We start from the raw sequence: 17,561 nt of genomic DNA, 5'->3' as shown, positions 1-17,561 counted from the left end.
TGTCCTTCATCAAATTAAACGCAGAAATCTCGAGTTAAGTATTAGATGAGGGCAAAGCAACTTTAGCATTGTCTTTATTTTTGCCAGCTGCGGAGAAAATGACATGATGACTGCGAAGAAAATGACTTTTACTCAGTGGGCGCAGTCGCAGTATGAAAGAAGGAATGAACCAGGGAAGGTGTCATCCAAGATTAAGACACCCTATTAAAAGAGAGGAAGGGGATCAACCGAGATGGTGCTCGAACGAAAGCTACGTAAGATAAAAGACGTTTCAAATCAACGATTCTGGTCTTGTACCCCCGATAGAGTGAAATTTGCTTCGTCCCAAAACTTACAGGGTGGGGTACATCACTGGGGAGTTCGTATGTACAAAACGGTGACCCTAGCATTCGTTACATCTAAGCTTCGCCAGCAGGGTTTTCCTCAATCTTAACGCATCTCTGGTGTAACGGAGCTGCTTAGTTTGATCTAATTAGCCTTTTTTTCATAGATTTACAGGGCAATTTTGAATTTGACGAAATGTAAAGGAAGCCGCTATCAGCACTCGTCTTGTGGGGACTGGACTCCAGCTAACGGTGACTGTAATCAAGTATGCATCAAATTAATTTACCGGCCGAAACTATCCATCGTGTCTTGCGGGCGTACTATCAGTAGTTATTCCAAAGTGTACAGCATTGACACCAATCTTACCGTGGGATATAACTTGATAGTCATACCGCAAGAGCAGAGGTTTATTACACGTGAAGGAGACATACTAGGATTTTATAGAAACACTTCCGGTGCTGTCATTCAGACAATTACCGCTGGGCAAGATATAGGTGGTTATTTTTTTCCGGCGCAGGATATGTCCAACTTGGATATCAAGAATGGTATAACCTCGAACATCTCTTTTCGCGTAAAATTACACAGCTCTGCTGAAGTTAAAGCCGAACTCGCTTTTTGGTGTTCGACATCCGTTGGGCTGCATTCCCTGACGTCGACTTTCCATAACGCTCTAAGCTCATACAACGACAGCAAAGCTCTCACCTTTCGATCTTTTATCGCAGTACAAAATGCGATTGCACAACTAGACACACAGCGACAGATATATATTGAAGTGAACTCGACAGAAGTCTTCACTGCAAATGTAACACAGGGCACTAACGTTTCGTGCGAATGGTACGTTCCCAACTCAAGTTTAACTGCCGAATTACAATCACCTTACCTCAAAAACAACACCACTACTGAAGGTGGAGTTTTCCAGTACAGCTTTTTGTATCGTTTTACCGGATATATTCCGCTCGTGGTAACCGCATACAACCTTGTCTCCAAAGAGCGCCGCACCCTTAACCTTTTCGTACGCCAGCCAATCAAGGGTCTAAAGGCAAATATGTGTAACGGAGAGTTTGCTTACAACAACGCTCAAACGTGTTTCAATTCCAGCGTGACACGGGGTACTGATGTCGGCTGCACTTGGGTTTTTAAACAACCACCCAGGAAAAAAGACGACTGCAGCAAAAAGAAAATCGGTGAAACCATTTTTCGTGGATTCACTCCCGTTGGATTTAGGAACTTCACTCTATACTGCTACAATAACATTTCCAGTGTGTCTGTGGATTATTCTGTGCAAGTTATTGCTAATCCGCTGTCCATTGACGTCCCCCTGAAAGTTCCATCTAATGTGCCGGTGAAAGTAACTTGCCAAGTCAACTGGTCCGGGGGGACACCGGACTCGTTCTTCGCGCAGCAGGGGGTGAGCGGAAAAAATGGAACAAACATAGTCCAAGATCCTGTTTTAACATTGCATTCGGGTGGGATCCGTAACAGTAGCACAGGTCCAGTGATTATATACAGGAAATTCAAGAGATATCCCTTCTTAAAACAGAAAGTAACATGCAAGGCAAAAAATTATCCAGACTTAAATACTGTTATTTCTGTAAAAGCACTTTACAGCATAACAGGAATCAACATGACTTCCGATTGCCCCTCGAGAATCGAGGTAGGGACGAAGTGCGCCTTCGAAGTTCGGTTGCTTCGTGGGGACAGTGCAAGCTTTACGTGGACTGTTTCCGAAGGCGACACTCGTGTTTCCGTGTACAGCGAGAAAAAAAAAATCCAGCATCAGTTTCTCAACACAGGCCTAGCCAATGTTACAGTAAATGTCAGTAACGGAGTGTCTTCGGGTACAAAGACGAGTCAGTTTTTCGTGTATTGGCTCTCCACGCGTGAACCTCGCGTAACTGCGTCACCGTCCATTCCACTCTTCCAGTCGTCCACTATGTTCAAGTCTTCATCGGCTATCACAGAGCATTTATCTTCCAGGTCCAGCAGAAACGTTGCGAAACACTCTAATCACGTAAAAGGGACAGTAATATCCATCCTGCCTACCAGTACTACCAAGTCAAACTCTACAGCTAGTATTATGAATAAGATTCCGTCGTTGAAAAACGCTGAACTTCGTCACGCTTCTGTTGGACTTGTTGGTCACGCAATCACCTTCTCCGTTGATCACGTGGAGAGGCCAAACCTCTTCCGCTTTAGGTGGAACTGGGACGGTAAATCAAATTTAGAGGAAGCTAGTTCCATTGTAACACACACCTTTACCGAGCCAGGTCAATATTTCATCACCGTGAATATCTCCTCTACAGTTGATCACGTGGTCTTAGATGGTCACGTGACAGTTCAACAACGTATCGAAGGCTTACTTATCAGAGATTTGGCTGTGAAATCATCAAATGTTCTACACGTGAAATTTGAGATTTTGCAAGGGACCAATGTCACGTACTCTGTGGAATATGGTGACGAAACTGGTGAGTAAAAAACTTAGTTTTTATTATGAAGTAAACAACAACAATGTGAGTAAAACTAGATTTTATTTTTTCTAGTCATAAAACAACCAATGAACTGAGTGACCAGGCATATTTTAAATAAGCTTGATCGATACATTTTAAGACGTGTTCTTTAGTTGTGTATAACTACACACACATAGAACGGTTTTCATTGTAATTGGTAACTGGTAATTGGTAATTGGTTTTAAATCACTACACACGATTGGCTTAAAAAACTCGCGCCTCTTTTTCATCCAATCAGAAGTAAAACCAAAACCAAACGTGACTCACTCGCACTCGTTTTCCCGCGCTTTGCGTCAGCTACAAGTAATTACTTCGAGTTTTGATTGGCTAGAGTGATTACTTTGGCGATTGAAAATCGCTCTATTTTGCGTTACACGGGTTTCGTTATCATCCAGCGCGTGGTACTACAAGTAGTAAACAGAAATTAAAAACGTTTGTTGTGGCAAAACTCAATGTATGGCGGGAATCGTGACACGGAGAACTTGGCCGGTCCTGAGTTTAGCGTGATGCGCGATTTCTGAGCCAAGGCATGTTCCTCAGTATGTTCATGATAGCGCTTCGAATGTGCCTCATCTTCCAGCAGTAAATTACAGGATTCAAAGATGAATTAAGAAATACGAGAGTCATCGAGAAAAGATAAAATCTCTTCAAAGCCATACTCGGACCGTAAATTTGAACGGCGACCATACAGATCAAGTGCGGTAAAAAACAAAACACAAACACAAGATACACATAGAATATACCGACTGCATATTTAATGCGACCAGCAAAGTTTGACATTTCTTCATTCTCTGCTACTTGCTGTACTTGAAGGAGTCTTATTTGGCTCCGATGGTGTCGTACTGCGAAGTAAATTTTTCTGTAAGCCGCTGTTGTGAGCAGGAGACCAGCAGCTCCACAAATGCAGAAGATAATGCAGTGGACCTCGGATGGATGCCACAAAAATAATGAAGAAAGAAATGCACTTAACACCCATATTAAGATCACCACAGCAACAACACGCTTGCGAGTCACAAGTTCCTGGTATCTGAGATGAAGATGAATAACTAAAAACCTGTCTACACTTATAGCTACAACACTGGAAAACGACGCTCCGGAAAACAAGCACTGGATGATGTGAAACGCCACATAGCTTGCACAGCTGCCATTGTTTTGCAACCACTTCACCAAAAGTGAGGTGTAAAATGGCTGGACCAATAAACCAACACCAACATCAGAAACAGCAAGACTCAGGAGCAATGTTTTTAAAGTCCTCGGCAACGACGGCGTTTTTCTTATGGCGTGGATTGTTACAATGTTTAACATGATGGCGGTATAGGACAGAAAACTGTTGAAGACACAATTAGCGAAGTAGGTTGAATGGAGATCTTCAACTTTGGAGACTGAGGGAAAATACCGCAGCAATACTTCACATGGTTTGTTCATAATGTCGACTCAAGTTTTTTCAAGTCACTTCGAGCTGTTATACAAAATGTTTCATAAGGTTCTGAATAGTTTACGTCCTTAGCAATCGACCATCAAGCTAAATCACCTGCCTCAAGTTCAGGGCTTCATGACAAAAATCTACATTTTGTAGATGATCTGAGACGAAGTGTAAAATTACAGGAGTCAATTTCTTTTCCAGTGTTGTCTGCTAAAAAATACGATGAAAACTACGCCAAAGTCAATGCTGAAAAAACCAAACTTCTTAAGCAATCTTTTGAAAGACACGAGGAGAATGGAATAAGATAAGACTGAATACTAAATAGGCTAAAACTCCTATGAAACCATCTGCCCGACGTCAATAACCGTTCGACCGATGTTAAATTGAACACGCGGTGCGTCTGTGAATATTCATTTTTGAGTAAGACTAAACCTGAAACTGATAGCTGTGCCATAACGCTCTGGAGTGATGGGACTGCAACAAGAGAACACATTTACAAGTTATATACAGAGCGCTTTTCACGGAAGGTTTTTTTGATGAGATAAAGAACACCACCTGATGTACTAAAAAAAGGTTTATTTCCTTTTCGCGAAGATCCGGCGTAAACTTGTAAAAAAAGTGCTTCAGAGGTAGTTTCCCCTCTTCTTTGCGTCAAAAAATTACTTTTGATCTGTTTTTTTCTTTTAAGATATTCTCGAGCTTTAGATAGTGGAGAGCGGGAAATTTAATAAACAAACGAAAACCGAAGTAAACTCACGTATCCCAGGATATATGTAACTGCTGGGAAACGTGCAGCAACTTCCTTCAGCTCACAACAGCTTTCGTTTTGCACGTGATTGGACGGAAAGAAGACTACTTAGTTCTGATTGGTTAAAGCACGTTGCACGAGATTTTTTACCCAATCACAAAAGAGCGCTCGGGTATCTATGGAGCATGTACACATAATATGTTTCTAAGAAATTTTGGCAATGCAATTAAACCGCAAGTCCCCAAAGACCGATCTCGAAAGAGAAACAAAATTTCTATATCTACTCTCCTGAAAGGTGCATTTACAAAAAAAATATCAGCTCTCATAGTAGAATGAAAACGATTTACCATAAGCTACCCGGAAGCTTCTGAACAAAATGACTACGTCTCAATTTATTCCACTCTGGCACGGGTGATATGCGCGCTGAAAAAGACAATCGTGCTCTTTGAACTAAGACTGTTTCTATCTTGGTTTCTATTTTTAGAATTAAAAATAATAATAATAATAATCGACCATCTGCGAGTCAATAACCGTCAAAACCAAGACTTTGTGATGTCTCTTTCAGGTTTATTGATAACAATCTAATCATGTATTGGCCGTATTTGAATTTGGGTACATAAACTGAATCATCTTTGCAATTATCACCGTACTGCGAAATAAAAATCCTTTGCTAGGTTTGGAGCGACTAATTGACGATAGATTCTCAGATGAAAAATGTTGCGCACAAGATGTATATTTGTGGAAAGTTGCCTTAACATAACAAACGAAAAAAAGATAAATCAGCTTTTTATATGCTAATTGATAGTAAACCTGTATACTTCTGTAAAACGAGGATTGTCCATATTTGTGAGAAGTGTTATTTGAATACATTCTCAAGCAAAAGAATATTTAGAACGGGGAAATGCAACCTCGTTCCCAGAGTCTTCGTTCCCCTTGACCAGCGGTCGGAAAGCACGCGACCGTGGAAAGTTCTCTTTGAAAGTTTGGAAAATATGGACCGGTTAAATTGCGCTTGTTTAACTGACAAACACTTAGCTCGATCTAATCGACGATGCTTCACTTCCTCAAATTTGAATTGTTTTTAAAACCAGTCAAAGTCCAGCTTGCAACTGAACACTTAAGAGTCGCTCGTTTTGTCAAGCTTGAGGAGTAAGGAACGAAGGTTCCAAGAACGAGACTGGGGAAAAATGTAACTAGCGAATCAAGATTTAAATACGTAAAGTAAATGACTGGTAAGAACCCTACGGGAAACTTCAAGTAAGCTTACTTACGACTGATGTTGTTTCGCGTTTGATTGCCTAAGATTACTCTTTCGCTTTGATTGGTTAGCCCAGACACGCTGCACGAGTCTTATTGACCAATTGCAAGAAATAGTCTAGCTCAGACTCTCTCTCTCTTTCCTTCTGTGTCACGCAACGCTGGTGTGGTGTTGCGTGACAACAAGAGGGCCAGAACTGGACTTACGTAAGAAATTGATCGAAGGCCTTCTGCGGACGTCATGAATTAAGGACGCAAAAGAATCAACAGAGAACAATGAGAGTCTATCCTTTAGAAATTCTGCCAGACATGTTCGCTAACAGCTCACTGCCTGTTCTGTTCTAAGTCAAGCACATAATAATTTGTGTAGTTGTTGTTCCCAGGAACGACATGGCCAGTTCAACAGTTAGTGCGATGCCAGATTTCTGTGCGAAGACATGTTCCTCAGTATGTTCATGACAGCGTGTCGAATGTGTCTCATCTTCCAGCAGTAAATTACGGGGTTCAAAGATGAATTGACAAATATGAGAGTTAGTGAGAAAAGTAAAAATCTCTTCCAAGCGATGCTCGGGTTGATGATTTGAAAGGCAGACGAAGTTATAAAAACAGGGAGATAACAGACCAAAAACACGAGATAAACGTAAAACGTTTCCACGGAAGATTTGATGACCTCAGCAAAATTTGCTATTGCGCCAGTCTGTGTCGCATTCTGTACTTGCAGGACCTGAATCTGATTCTTGTGGCGTCTTACGGCTAAATAAATCCTAATGTAGACCAGTGTTGTAAGAAGAAGACCAATGACAGTACCGATGGACAGAATTAAGGCGCGAATATCTGGTGGAGCCCAAAAGGGTATCAAAGAGAAATACGCACTTAACACCCATATTGAGATCACCATAGCAACAACACGCTTGTGAGTCGCAAATTCCCGGTATCTGAGATGAAGATGAATAGCTAAGAACCTGTCTACACTGACAGTCACAACACCAAGGAACGAAGCGGTTGAAAACAAGCCAACAATGATGTCAAAAGCCTTGTACAAGTTACACCCAGGATCGTTTTGTTGTAACCACTTGACCAGAAGTGAGATGTAAAATGGTTGACCGAATAAACCAACGCCAACATCAGAAACAGCAAGGCTCAGGAGCAATGTTTTTAAAGTCTTTGGCAACGACGAAGTTTCTCTTATCGCGTGGATTGTTACAATGTTCAACATGATGGTGGTATAGCACAAAAAACTGTTGAAGACACAATTAGCGATGGACGTCGAATAGAGTTCCTCAACTTCAGATATTCTGGGGTAGTACTGCAGCAATACTTCACAAACGGATTTTCTCATAACGTCGTCTCAATGTTCTCGTACAGACCGTCCGAAACGAAGCTTCAAATATGGTTTCCTTTCGCGGCACCACGAACGGCAATAAAGTGATAATTTTGAACAGATGGAGGAGTGAAAATTCCAGAATAACTTAGATGCTTTTGCTTCCGTGAAATATAAATCTTTCAAACTTGTACGTGGGTCGTGCTTTCTCGTAACTGATTAGACTAAAACCAAGCCGTATGGCACTGGTGTGATTCGTCTATCAACTTTATTGGTCACAAAATTACAATATAATTAAAAGAAGAAAAGGACCAATAGGAATTGCGCGAACGGGAAAATTCGGCAGGTTTATTAAACAGACCATGTCGTGTGTTTGTTGAAACAGGAAGAGCTCTCTCGAGTTTAGACATTTTGTATGTGGTCAATACAATGTCGGATATGGATACATGGATATGAAAATTTCATGGATATTCATTGGATGAACTGCATGGACATTTAATGCTGTCAAAAAAACTCAATGACAAGTGCCATGTATTTAGACATTTGAAGATACCGTTTTAAAGGCTATTACTGAATAAGCTTGATTAGTTATGGGATTCACAGAAAATTTGGGCTTAAAAACGAGTACAGGAAGTATTCAATCGCAAAAGTTTTCTAAACACGACAAAAAGCAATATGAAGAACACATGGGCGTTACTACAAAGCGTTTTATATCAGTGTTGATCCACGGTAAACGTGTCTAAAACAAAGCCCTTCTAAAATGCTTCCTCATTGCTTTACTTCCGAAAGTTGCAGGTGTTTCCGTGTGGGATATTCTCGAGTATTAGAATATTTGGAGCGGAAAAAAATAACGTATGTAAAGTTACGCAGCCGCTGGCACTGGGGAGGGAAACTTCACGCAAGCCAACTCACTGACTGATGATTGCCAGGTTCTTTTCGTTGATTGGTAGAGAAAACATTTCCCACGCTCTGATTGGTTAGAGCCTGCTTTGCACCAGCCTTGTGTATTAATCAACCACAAGGTTCGTTAGAAGGGGCTAAGATAATAGAACCACGAGGGCAGGTTTTATGTAATAAGGGACGAATAAATAATGGTCCGTACCTTATTACATAAAATCTGCAGGAATTCCCGGGGTAAATTTTGCGAAGGTTTTTCATATCTCGCCTTTTACAGACGTGGCGATGCAGGATTCTAACAAAAACCTTTTTTTTTTTTTTCAGAGGCACAACTGGGATTTTTACGGACGTTACCTGAAATAGTAGAGTTGACCCATCAGTACAGCGAGCCTGGTACATACAGCTTGTCCATATCAGTCAACAGTATTGTCGGTCCCAGTACTTCGGTACAAAAGTCAGTAGTTATTAGTGAAGCTCCCTGTGTTTTAGATGGCTTGCGCATCCTCGGCGCTGGAGAAAGTAGTGCTCAGTGCCCCGAAATTCAACAGGAATACGAGTACTCACTTTACTCTTCGCTGAAAATAAACTGTCAAGCTTTCAACGAACTGAAATACGACTGGAAAGTTGAAAATATATTGAACGGCTCCGTCACAGAAGTTAGCTCGTTTCCGAAGGATATCCTCTCTTCTAATGTCCTGTTTCTCGCTGCTCGATCACTCCAAGGTGGTCTTTACAGATTTACGCTCTCAGTGACCGCAATACCTCTTGGGATATCGAAAGTCGCCACAGGATTTCTACGCGTGCGTACACCGAAACTGCTGGCCGTCATAGACTGCGGGAGAGAAAGAGTAATGTCTTGGAATCACGAAATCATTCTCAATGCATCTTCATCACGTGATCCAAATAATATCAACGTCGGCAAGGCCAGCGACTCTCTCTCGTTTGAGTGGTTTTGTGATGCTAATCGTAGTGTTTCTTGTTTCAAAAGCTCCGTTAACAACAAGTCCACGTTGATTTTTCCACCCGAGTCCCTTGACGTCAATGCGTCGTATGAGTTCTTTGTGGTAGTAACTAAGGGAATGAGGCAGGCCGAAGCAAGTCAGATCATCAAGGTAGTGGCTGGGAGCTTTCCTCCTCTTTGCGTCAGGTTAGTGACATTTAACAGACTTCTCAAACTCATTAATAATTCATCAAGTTAAAACAAAGAAAATCACAACCGTGAAGGAGGTTTGGAAACCCGGTCTTAATTAGCATAGATCTTGACGATTTTACTTCTCCATTTACTCTTAAGTTTTCGTTTCGATTGAGAAGATATATCAAAAACTCGAGACAGTGCTTTATCGGCTATCCAAACACCTGGACTTTCGTCCAAAATACTCCGCTGCGCGTCGTATTGTCAACTTTTGGATATCCCAATCAAACACCGCCTCTCGTGTTTGATATATTATTTAGAATACAACAACATTAACGGCACCTATTCTGAGAAACAATTTAAGACCAGACTGAGATTCACTGAATTACAGAATAAATAAAAGCGATGAAGAATGTGGTGGATAAGTTAAGGCATATAATTTGTTGAGACAAATTTCTGTTGTCTCATTAAGTCAAACTTAAATGACGGTTATCGTATACTAAAATTGTAGTCTCCGGCCATCCGAGCTGGAAAAGAATTGATTGAAAGAGAGACTGCGCTTTTAAACTGCACATGCTAAAGAGCATCTAAAAGAAATTCTATAAAGCTTAAAAAAGTCGGCATAAATGAAAAAAGACTTTACAACTAAGGAAGTTTGTTGCAGGGAACTGTTGTTACTTACGGTGTAGTGATCGAAATATATAAAACAAACATTTTCTCGCGACATTTTTCCTTCACAGATGCAAGGAAAACTGCGCCTATAAGGTGACAGCTTCCAAAGAATTCATTCTTTCTGGGGAAGGTTGCCAAGACAATAAGAACACAGACTGCAAGTGGGAACTGTACGGTCCTCCACTGTTAAATGGACAAATCTCAAAACGTTCAGTAGAGTCATCACGGTTGATCAGCGTGTCCTACGCGAAGGAGTTCCACTTGGATCCCAGCAACTTGATTCCCAACAGAACATACACGATTTTCTTCAACAACAACAGAAGCGGCTTCTGGGCACAATAGGCTGATTTAGCAAGAGAACGGGAACGTCACTTGACGACGGCGCGCGCAGAACAAACACCCAAATATGGTCAAATTAGAACAGAATCCAGGTTATTCCGCGCGCCCTGCAGTCGTCATCTGACCATATTTGGGTATTTGTACTGCGCGCGCCGTCGTCAAGTGACGTTCCCGTTCTCTTGCTAAATCAGCCTAATATTCGGTGACAACCGACATGCCTCCGACAGGCGGATCGTGTGTCGTGTCGCCTTCGGAGGGCGTCGTAATCGGGACGCAATTTCAAATCAGCTGCACAGATTGGACGGACGAAGATAGTCCCTTGTGGTACGAGTTTTTCTTAAGTCATCCCGTGCACGGGTCCATGTTGTTGTTCTACGGGTGGATGCCGGATTCCGTTGGATTGTTCCTTCCCGCTGGATCGAAAGAGAATGACTTCAACGTAGACTTGTTTGTAAAAATCACGGATGTCTTAGGATCTTACAGAATAGTTCCCCTTCAAGCAAAGGTGCGTTTTGTTTTATGCAGCACCCCACTGAGATACCCTCAAAGTTACCTCAATAATATTAAGGAAGTTTCCATTAGTGTGTTACTCTCACTTTTTAAGCCTGTGGACGCAAGCATAGTGTGTGATCATCCAAAGGAAAGCTATTGAGCAGTATTCAGTTTATGTGATATTGTTTTTATACTGTACAATGTTGTTCTAACTTTTAAATTTTGAATAATACAATACAATAAACTTTATTTAAACACGGTGAGGATTAAAGCCCTTGCAAGCTTGTGGGGCCGTGCAGGAAATAAAATTTAAAAATATTGAATTCGTAGAATTCGGATTCAAATCAATCGAAATCAAACTTATTTAGCTGTTCTTTCAAGTGGTATATTGTATTTTAGCTGTACAAGGTGTTCTGCTCTCTAAGTCTAGTGTAGATAAAACCCTAGTGTGTGACCATTCAAATGAAAGTTTTTTGAGGGAGTGATTTCTTGCTGTTTTGTTTAGTTTCTCCACATCAACAAGAACTGTTTTTCGTTTAGTAAACTAATGATTGTTTTTTAGGTGAAAAGTTTTAGTCCTAAGGAAGGTTCTGTGAGCTCTATTCTCAAAGGAGTAGTCAGCGGACCCGATTCTATGTTAGAAAAACTTCTTGCGGTTGGAGAATTCCAACAGGCGAGTCAGCTAATGACGACAGTCATCACAGTGTTGAATGAAGACTCGACCAAGGCTCATGATTCCGAGTCTCCGGACACCAAAGACCGTGTGGAGGTTGGTGAATACATGGTACTCTACCTGACCATCTGTTGAAAATAGAGATCATTAGGATTAAACCAATGAACAAAAGGGAGAATAATTCAATATAGGCGCCCTTGCGAGAAGACATTAATTAAAGGCCAGATTAAAATTCTTATTGAATATTTTTTTCTTTCCGTATAAAAGAATAAAATATTATAAGTATATTTGCTTGAAGTAAACTTGTTTTGAGGATTACCAATTTTACCCTTGTTCAGCTCAATTCAGCTTCAAGGTTTAGCCAGTTTACAAGTATTTTGTTAATATAACTCCATAAAGGGTAAAACCTTCGGGAATATCAAAAAACACAATAATATTGTCACTATTGCTATACATTGCACTAGAGTTTATAACTTAAAATATTCGAGCTGAGAGGTTTTTAAAGTATCAATTAGGCTGATGGGCAAAACTGTGTCGCAGAAATAAAGTGCCGTCTTTAGAGAGAGGCGTCGACAAGTTTCCGCTGCTAAGCTTGTAAGTTACGTCGTGTTTGTATTGTTTGTACCCAGGTCCGTAGCAGAGTAATTGAGGGACTTTCCCAGCAGTGCTGCAGCAGTCCACAGAGTATCCAACAGGCGCTAGGCGGACTCTTACAGGCTGTCGGAGTAACCGCTGAACTCTCACCTGATGCGAATGTAAGTTATCATAACCTTTTGTGAGCCCGCGTTCATATCATCATTCTAGCAGCCCCAGCTTTCACTCATAAGAATGGGAAAGACTGAAACCGAAAGTTGTTTTCAGATATAATTATTTTTTTCACCTTTTTTGACTCGCATAATACAAAGTGACTAGCTATGCACATTTCTACTTCCCATATCCTGAACGGGTCGTGGGTTCAAGTCCCACTCTGACAACTTGACTGGAGTTGTTTCCGCTCTGTAGATCCTACTTCTACTCCTAGGTCATTGTAGTAAATAGCCAGCTCGTCTGCGTCCCGCCAGTTGGGATTTGTAAGCCTCTTTTGTTTACACATTTGTCTCTTTCAGTTTAAATGCCCAAGCGCATTGACCACTATAGACAACAACATTTTGAACATTTTGTTGAGAATTTCTCAGGTTGAAGCCCAAAATATTCACCAGCGCTCATAAAACATTTTCTGTCGATGTCCTTGCCTTTATTGGCTGTCCTCTTATCCTTCTTTTGCAATAACATTTAGGTGGATGGTGCTAATACGTTCTCGAACATGGCACAAGCCTTAGTGATCAAGTTCAAGAGCGTGCGAGCTGCCAATGAGACCAGAGGCATTATTGATGGCCTGAACATTGTAATGAGAGCTTCTGTGGACACGAGCAATGAAGTGAAACTTGAACAGAGCTCAGATGAAATTAAAGACTGGATCGATGACAGCAACGAGGAAAGAAATAAACAATATCAAGAAAAGGTGAGACAAGTTGACAGTAACATTCAGCTGCGTATTCACAATAGGCTACGTTCGACATATCAACGTTCTAACATGGCTTCGAGGCTTTCAGGACAAACGTCTATATTTGGTAGTGTTTTCCTTTTAATCCAAATTCTCTTGGGAATTGAAGGACAAAAGAAACTTCAAAAGTGTACAATTTTGTCCTGAATGCCTTTGAACCATGTTAAAATATTGATATATCGAACGTGGCCTATTAACCTTTCTTAGCTGCCCTGTCCAGAGCATTCCTTGTACCAGGCTCTCGTCTTTTAACTTGAAGCCTTGGCATTTGAGATTTTGAAGACTTCAAAAATCTAGGTCTTCATCATTTCTTCCCTCTATACCCTATCCCTAACCCTTACCCCTAATAGGATTGTTACTGATTTCCAGCCTAATCTTTGATACGTTAAACTGAGAAAGAAATAGTTTAACTAACATCCTTTTTTCTATTAGTGTGAAAAGGCAACCAACAAATCCCTGGAAGGTGTAAAATACGCTGCGCAAAAAATCCTGGACTATCAACGGAAGGGTGATCCACCTAGTCACGTGACCTCGGGCTTGATGAAATTAACTCTTGTTCGCCAGTCTCCCAGCGACATAGATAACGCGACTTTGGACGGAGGAGAGGTTACTTTTCAGTTTTGGTGGAATGTGACGATAGATAAGCTCAAACAGTTTGAGACAGTTAACACTAAGGTACGTTTGGATCTAACCATTGTACTGTTTTCTTAAGATGGAAAATAACAATTCTGACGAAACTTAGCGACAAATATCATAATAGATAATATTAGCTTAAAGAGACCTTACTTCATATTTTTCGCACTGAATTTGCTCTCAAACTGATTCACAATTCTATAGGAAAGCTTTGTAATTACCTGAACTGAGCACAAGGAGCTATCATTGTTTTAATAAACTGTAGTCACAATCTGAATTACTCATAAATATATTCAGTCTCTCATTCATAGTGAGAATTTTATAACTTTTCAGCTATCGATCGCATCCATTTATACTTTTTATTAACCTTTTAACTAGAGGAAAGGATATCCATCTCTAGAGAGCGACTTGAAATAAATAAGTAAATAAATAAATAAATGGAATAAGAATTAGAGATGCAATTTAATGTTTCTTTCTGTCGTTGCAGGTGATAACTATGTCCCAGACCCCGTTCATTTCAAACGATTCGATTCCTATTGACACCCCAGTCTCGACCTTAGAGCTTTTGGAGACTTCTGGGAAGGAAATCGAAATCCGGAACCTTACAGAGCCTGTGTCCATATTCCTGTCGCTCAACCAATCAGAGAACGACGATCTCAATAACATGACAGGTGTCATCGATTCAGAAATGAATATCACAGTTTTCAAGATCGAATCCGGGGGAGATAACTCATTCTATTTCACAGTTAGCTGCTCCGGGGCAATGAATACTGGACAAGAACTAATTTTAGTTTTGAGGAGAAACTCAAAACCGACCGCTAACAACTTTGATCTCCGATGGAATCTCACTTTGTGTAACAGCACTTTAAAGAAGCTGATATCGAGAGAGTATTTAAATAATTCGGAAGGGTTGTACCTCGGTGTGAAATTAGCGGAAGCAAGTAATCTAACCAACGGTACATCAACGCGAAATGAAATCCATTATGCAGTGTCAGTGAAGGCTATTGGATGTTACTATTGGAACGAAAGGATGCAAGCGTGGAGGGCAGATGGTTGTGAGGTGACTGTCGTTTTTGACAGAACTTCGTTTAATTAACAATCCCAACAATTATCGATTCCTTTTCCCCAATCAATGGCAACACGTACATGCTTCGGTTATTGCAACAACGTCGTTGTCTTTGCAACTTGATGCAAACCATAATTATTGAGGAGAATCCTTAATCCAGTGACGCATAAATCACTCGGTGATTTGTGCGTTTCAGAGTCGTTGAATTTTTTGTATCAATAGGAGCTTGTCAATGGCTTGAATATTATTACTTCTTTACAACATGGCTGTTTATCAACTGTGTAACATTACAATGCGACGGTAAAAGAGCTATACGCCATTAAAATGGAGGAATAACTAGTAATTAGCGGGTAATTTGTGACAAGCGCTGTGAAATACGTAGGAAAATCACTGAGAAAGTTTTCTGATTGAATGAGGAGACAACATTTTGGTAAATAACCAAACGTTTGATCAGTTAACGCTGGATACGTTTTCTTAATCGATCACTACAGTTAGCAAACGCGAAACAATTGTAACATACACCCAGTGATAAACCTTTCTACACTGACAGTATTGCCCGTTTTTTGTCTTATTAGGTTGGTCCACTAACCACTTTAGAGCGCGTCGAGTGCCGGTGTAACCACTTGACGTGGTTCGGTAGCCCCTTGTTTGTTCCTCCAAACAAACTTCACCTGGATATCATTCTCAAGAGGATAAAAGACCCGTCCAACTATGCGCCAGTCCTCTCCGTACTCTGTGTTACATTTGGTCTGTACTTAATGGTCATCGTTTGGGCGCGCCGAGAGGATCGAAAAGATAGAAATAAGGTATCGATAGAGGATAAACACACTTATTTGACTTAATCCTCTTTGCCTCAGGAGAGGGGCCTTGACCATAGCGCTCAAACATTTTCCGTTTCCCTCAGTCGATCTGTTTGGCCTCAGCCCATGTCTTCCCGATGTTCTCCAATTCCTTTGTTACATAACAAAATTAAACAGGATTAAAACAGGACTTGGGCGAGAGCAACCTCATCCGTGCTAGGTTGCACTTCACATCTTGCCGCGCCAGCCGTTTATTAGGTTTAATGGGGATGATCTCTTGTCCTTTTGCCACCCTCAGAGGTAAGGGAGGGAGGCGTCCAGTGTATCCGCCGCGTTAGTTTCAGTGTTTTTCTATATTTATCATAATCGTATACCCTTTTGGTACGCTTAGGCAGGATGTCTAGGAAGTTTGGTCGAGCCATCATTTCGTATTTGTGAGACGCAGTCGAGCGGAAAGACCCATGGCGAGACCAAACAAGTTTGACATGACACCAAATCATATCAGAAATATACGATCGAGTATTTCAGCGTACCGAAATTCGGCCAAAAATCTGGCAGTCAAATCGGGTCAGTGAGTAGATATCGCAGGATGTCAGGGCCGATGTGAGTAGACATCGCAGGATATCAGGACCGATAGACTCGGTGTCCGATTCACGGATTACGAATGTGGATGCGAAACGTTGGAGGTCTGAGTTATAAACAGAGCTTCTGATTGTTTGATCCCTTTTGGAAGACTAGCGGAAATACACGATCCAAAATTTTGAAAACAAAGGAATACATGTCAAAAAATTATCCTCTGTCAACTCTGATTTAAAATGATGCAAACGCGATGACGCGAAAAACAGTGTGCGAATTCGATTCCAAATAAAAATCCTAACTGATGAGAGGTTTACAATCAGAGTTCAGATCTCAATGTATTTGTTTCAATCCCTGAAACCGAGTTAAAGTTTGCGGGAAAAATTTCCCAGAAAAAATAACAGAGAACTCTGAAGAGGTTTAGGTTTGTCGTAAATTATGAAGTTTAACCACTATAAGAATAACTGAATTTTTTCTGTCTTCCAATTGGCAACCGAAAGGAAAAAAAACATTATAAAAAGGCGTGTTACATAAAGTGTTAATGCATCTCCTAGTCAGACAACTTTATTATACTCAGTCATTTGTGTATATCTTTGCTGCATTTTTTTATACAGACAGGATTAACTGTAAGCCCAAGCAACAGGGCAGGAGACGCTCATGCCTACGAGGTCGTCATCAGCACTGGTATGCGCAGACATGCTGGTACAACTGCCAACGTTGCCATGACAATAACAGGAGAACGTGGTGAAAGTCATCCATATCTTCTCAAGAACAGTCGGCGAATGGCATTGGCTCGCGGAAGCACTGACTCCTTTCTCGTGACGACTTCGGAAACTCTCGGAGAGCTCACGTACATCCGAGTATGGCACGATAACTTCGGTAAGGACCCGGCTTGGTTCGTGAAGCAGATATCTATTCGTGAGATTGACACCGATGGAGTCTGGTACTTCGTGTGCGAGTCTTGGCTGGCGGTGGACGAAGGCGATGGTATGATAGACAGGATATTTCCGGTGGCGAGCAACGCGGAGTTGAAAGAATTTCGACGCTTGTTTTTGACGAAAGCGTACAAGGACCTGACAGACTCGCACCTTTGGTTCTCGGTTGTTTGGAGGCCCCCACAGTCCCCTTTCACGAGGGTGCAGCGCGTGTCTTGCTGTT

At 41.2% G+C, this 17,561-nt stretch overlaps 5 protein-coding genes across 5 annotated transcripts in view; 3 read left to right on the top strand and 2 right to left on the bottom strand.

Annotated features, from left to right (window-relative positions):
- Positions 1–17,561, top strand: part of LOC145490493 (polycystin-1-like) — a 106,271-nt gene that overhangs the window by 9,465 nt on the left and 79,245 nt on the right. The window contains exon 4 of the mRNA XM_081469601.1: positions 491–2,789. Within this exon, the coding sequence (XP_081325727.1) occupies positions 491–2,789 (2,299 nt within the window). The remainder of the gene's footprint in view (positions 1–490; positions 2,790–17,561) is intronic.
- Positions 3,250–4,358, bottom strand: LOC145491200 (beta-4C adrenergic receptor-like). Its single transcript, XM_081470351.1, has one exon. It carries the CDS (start codon positions 4,254–4,256, stop codon positions 3,330–3,332), a length of 927 nt encoding a protein of 308 aa, XP_081326477.1. The 5' UTR covers positions 4,257–4,358; the 3' UTR covers positions 3,250–3,329.
- On the bottom strand, positions 6,644–7,657 carry LOC145490805 (adenosine receptor A2a-like). Its single transcript, XM_081469902.1, has one exon. The coding sequence runs from the start codon at positions 7,596–7,598 to the stop codon at positions 6,666–6,668; it is 933 nt and encodes a 310-aa protein (XP_081326028.1). The 5' UTR covers positions 7,599–7,657; the 3' UTR covers positions 6,644–6,665.
- Positions 8,171–10,623, top strand: LOC145489383 (polycystin-1-related protein-like). Its single transcript, XM_081468344.1, has 3 exons — positions 8,171–8,309; positions 8,802–9,624; positions 10,350–10,623. Exons 1-3 carry the CDS (start codon positions 8,171–8,173, stop codon positions 10,621–10,623), a joined length of 1,236 nt encoding a protein of 411 aa, XP_081324470.1.
- The window catches only part of LOC145489381 (polycystin-1-like protein 2), a 9,888-nt gene continuing 6,784 nt past the window's right edge, over positions 14,458–17,561 (top strand). The window contains exons 1-3 of the mRNA XM_081468343.1: positions 14,458–15,021; positions 15,603–15,833; positions 17,018–17,561. The exon at positions 17,018–17,561 is cut by the window's right edge and continues 1,145 nt beyond it. Of these exons, the coding sequence (XP_081324469.1) occupies positions 14,458–15,021; positions 15,603–15,833; positions 17,018–17,561 (1,339 nt within the window). The remainder of the gene's footprint in view (positions 15,022–15,602; positions 15,834–17,017) is intronic.

The sequence above is a fragment of the Orbicella franksi genome, chromosome 6, assembly GCF_964199315.1.
Source record: "Orbicella franksi chromosome 6, jaOrbFran1.1, whole genome shotgun sequence".
NCBI classification, from domain to species: Eukaryota; Metazoa; Cnidaria; class Anthozoa; order Scleractinia; family Merulinidae; genus Orbicella; species Orbicella franksi.
Note: the sequence above shows the minus strand (reverse complement) of the source record. Positions and strands in the feature narration are given on the sequence as shown.

Bases quoted from the DNA above. Each gene is read 5' to 3' on its own strand.
- LOC145491200 (XM_081470351.1), bottom strand. From the start codon at position 4,256: ATGAACAAACCATGTGAAGTATTGCTGCGGTATTTTCCCTCAGTCTCC.
- LOC145490805 (XM_081469902.1), bottom strand. From the start codon at position 7,598: ATGAGAAAATCCGTTTGTGAAGTATTGCTGCAGTACTACCCCAGAATA.
- LOC145489383 (XM_081468344.1), top strand. From the start codon at position 8,171: ATGGGATTCACAGAAAATTTGGGCTTAAAAACGAGTACAGGAAGTATT. The intron at 8,310-8,801 runs GTAAACGTGTCT...TTTTTTTTTCAG, and splicing joins TATATCAGTGTTGATCCACG to AGGCACAACTGGGATTTTTA. The intron at 9,625-10,349 runs GTTAGTGACATT...TTTCCTTCACAG, and splicing joins TTTCCTCCTCTTTGCGTCAG to ATGCAAGGAAAACTGCGCCT.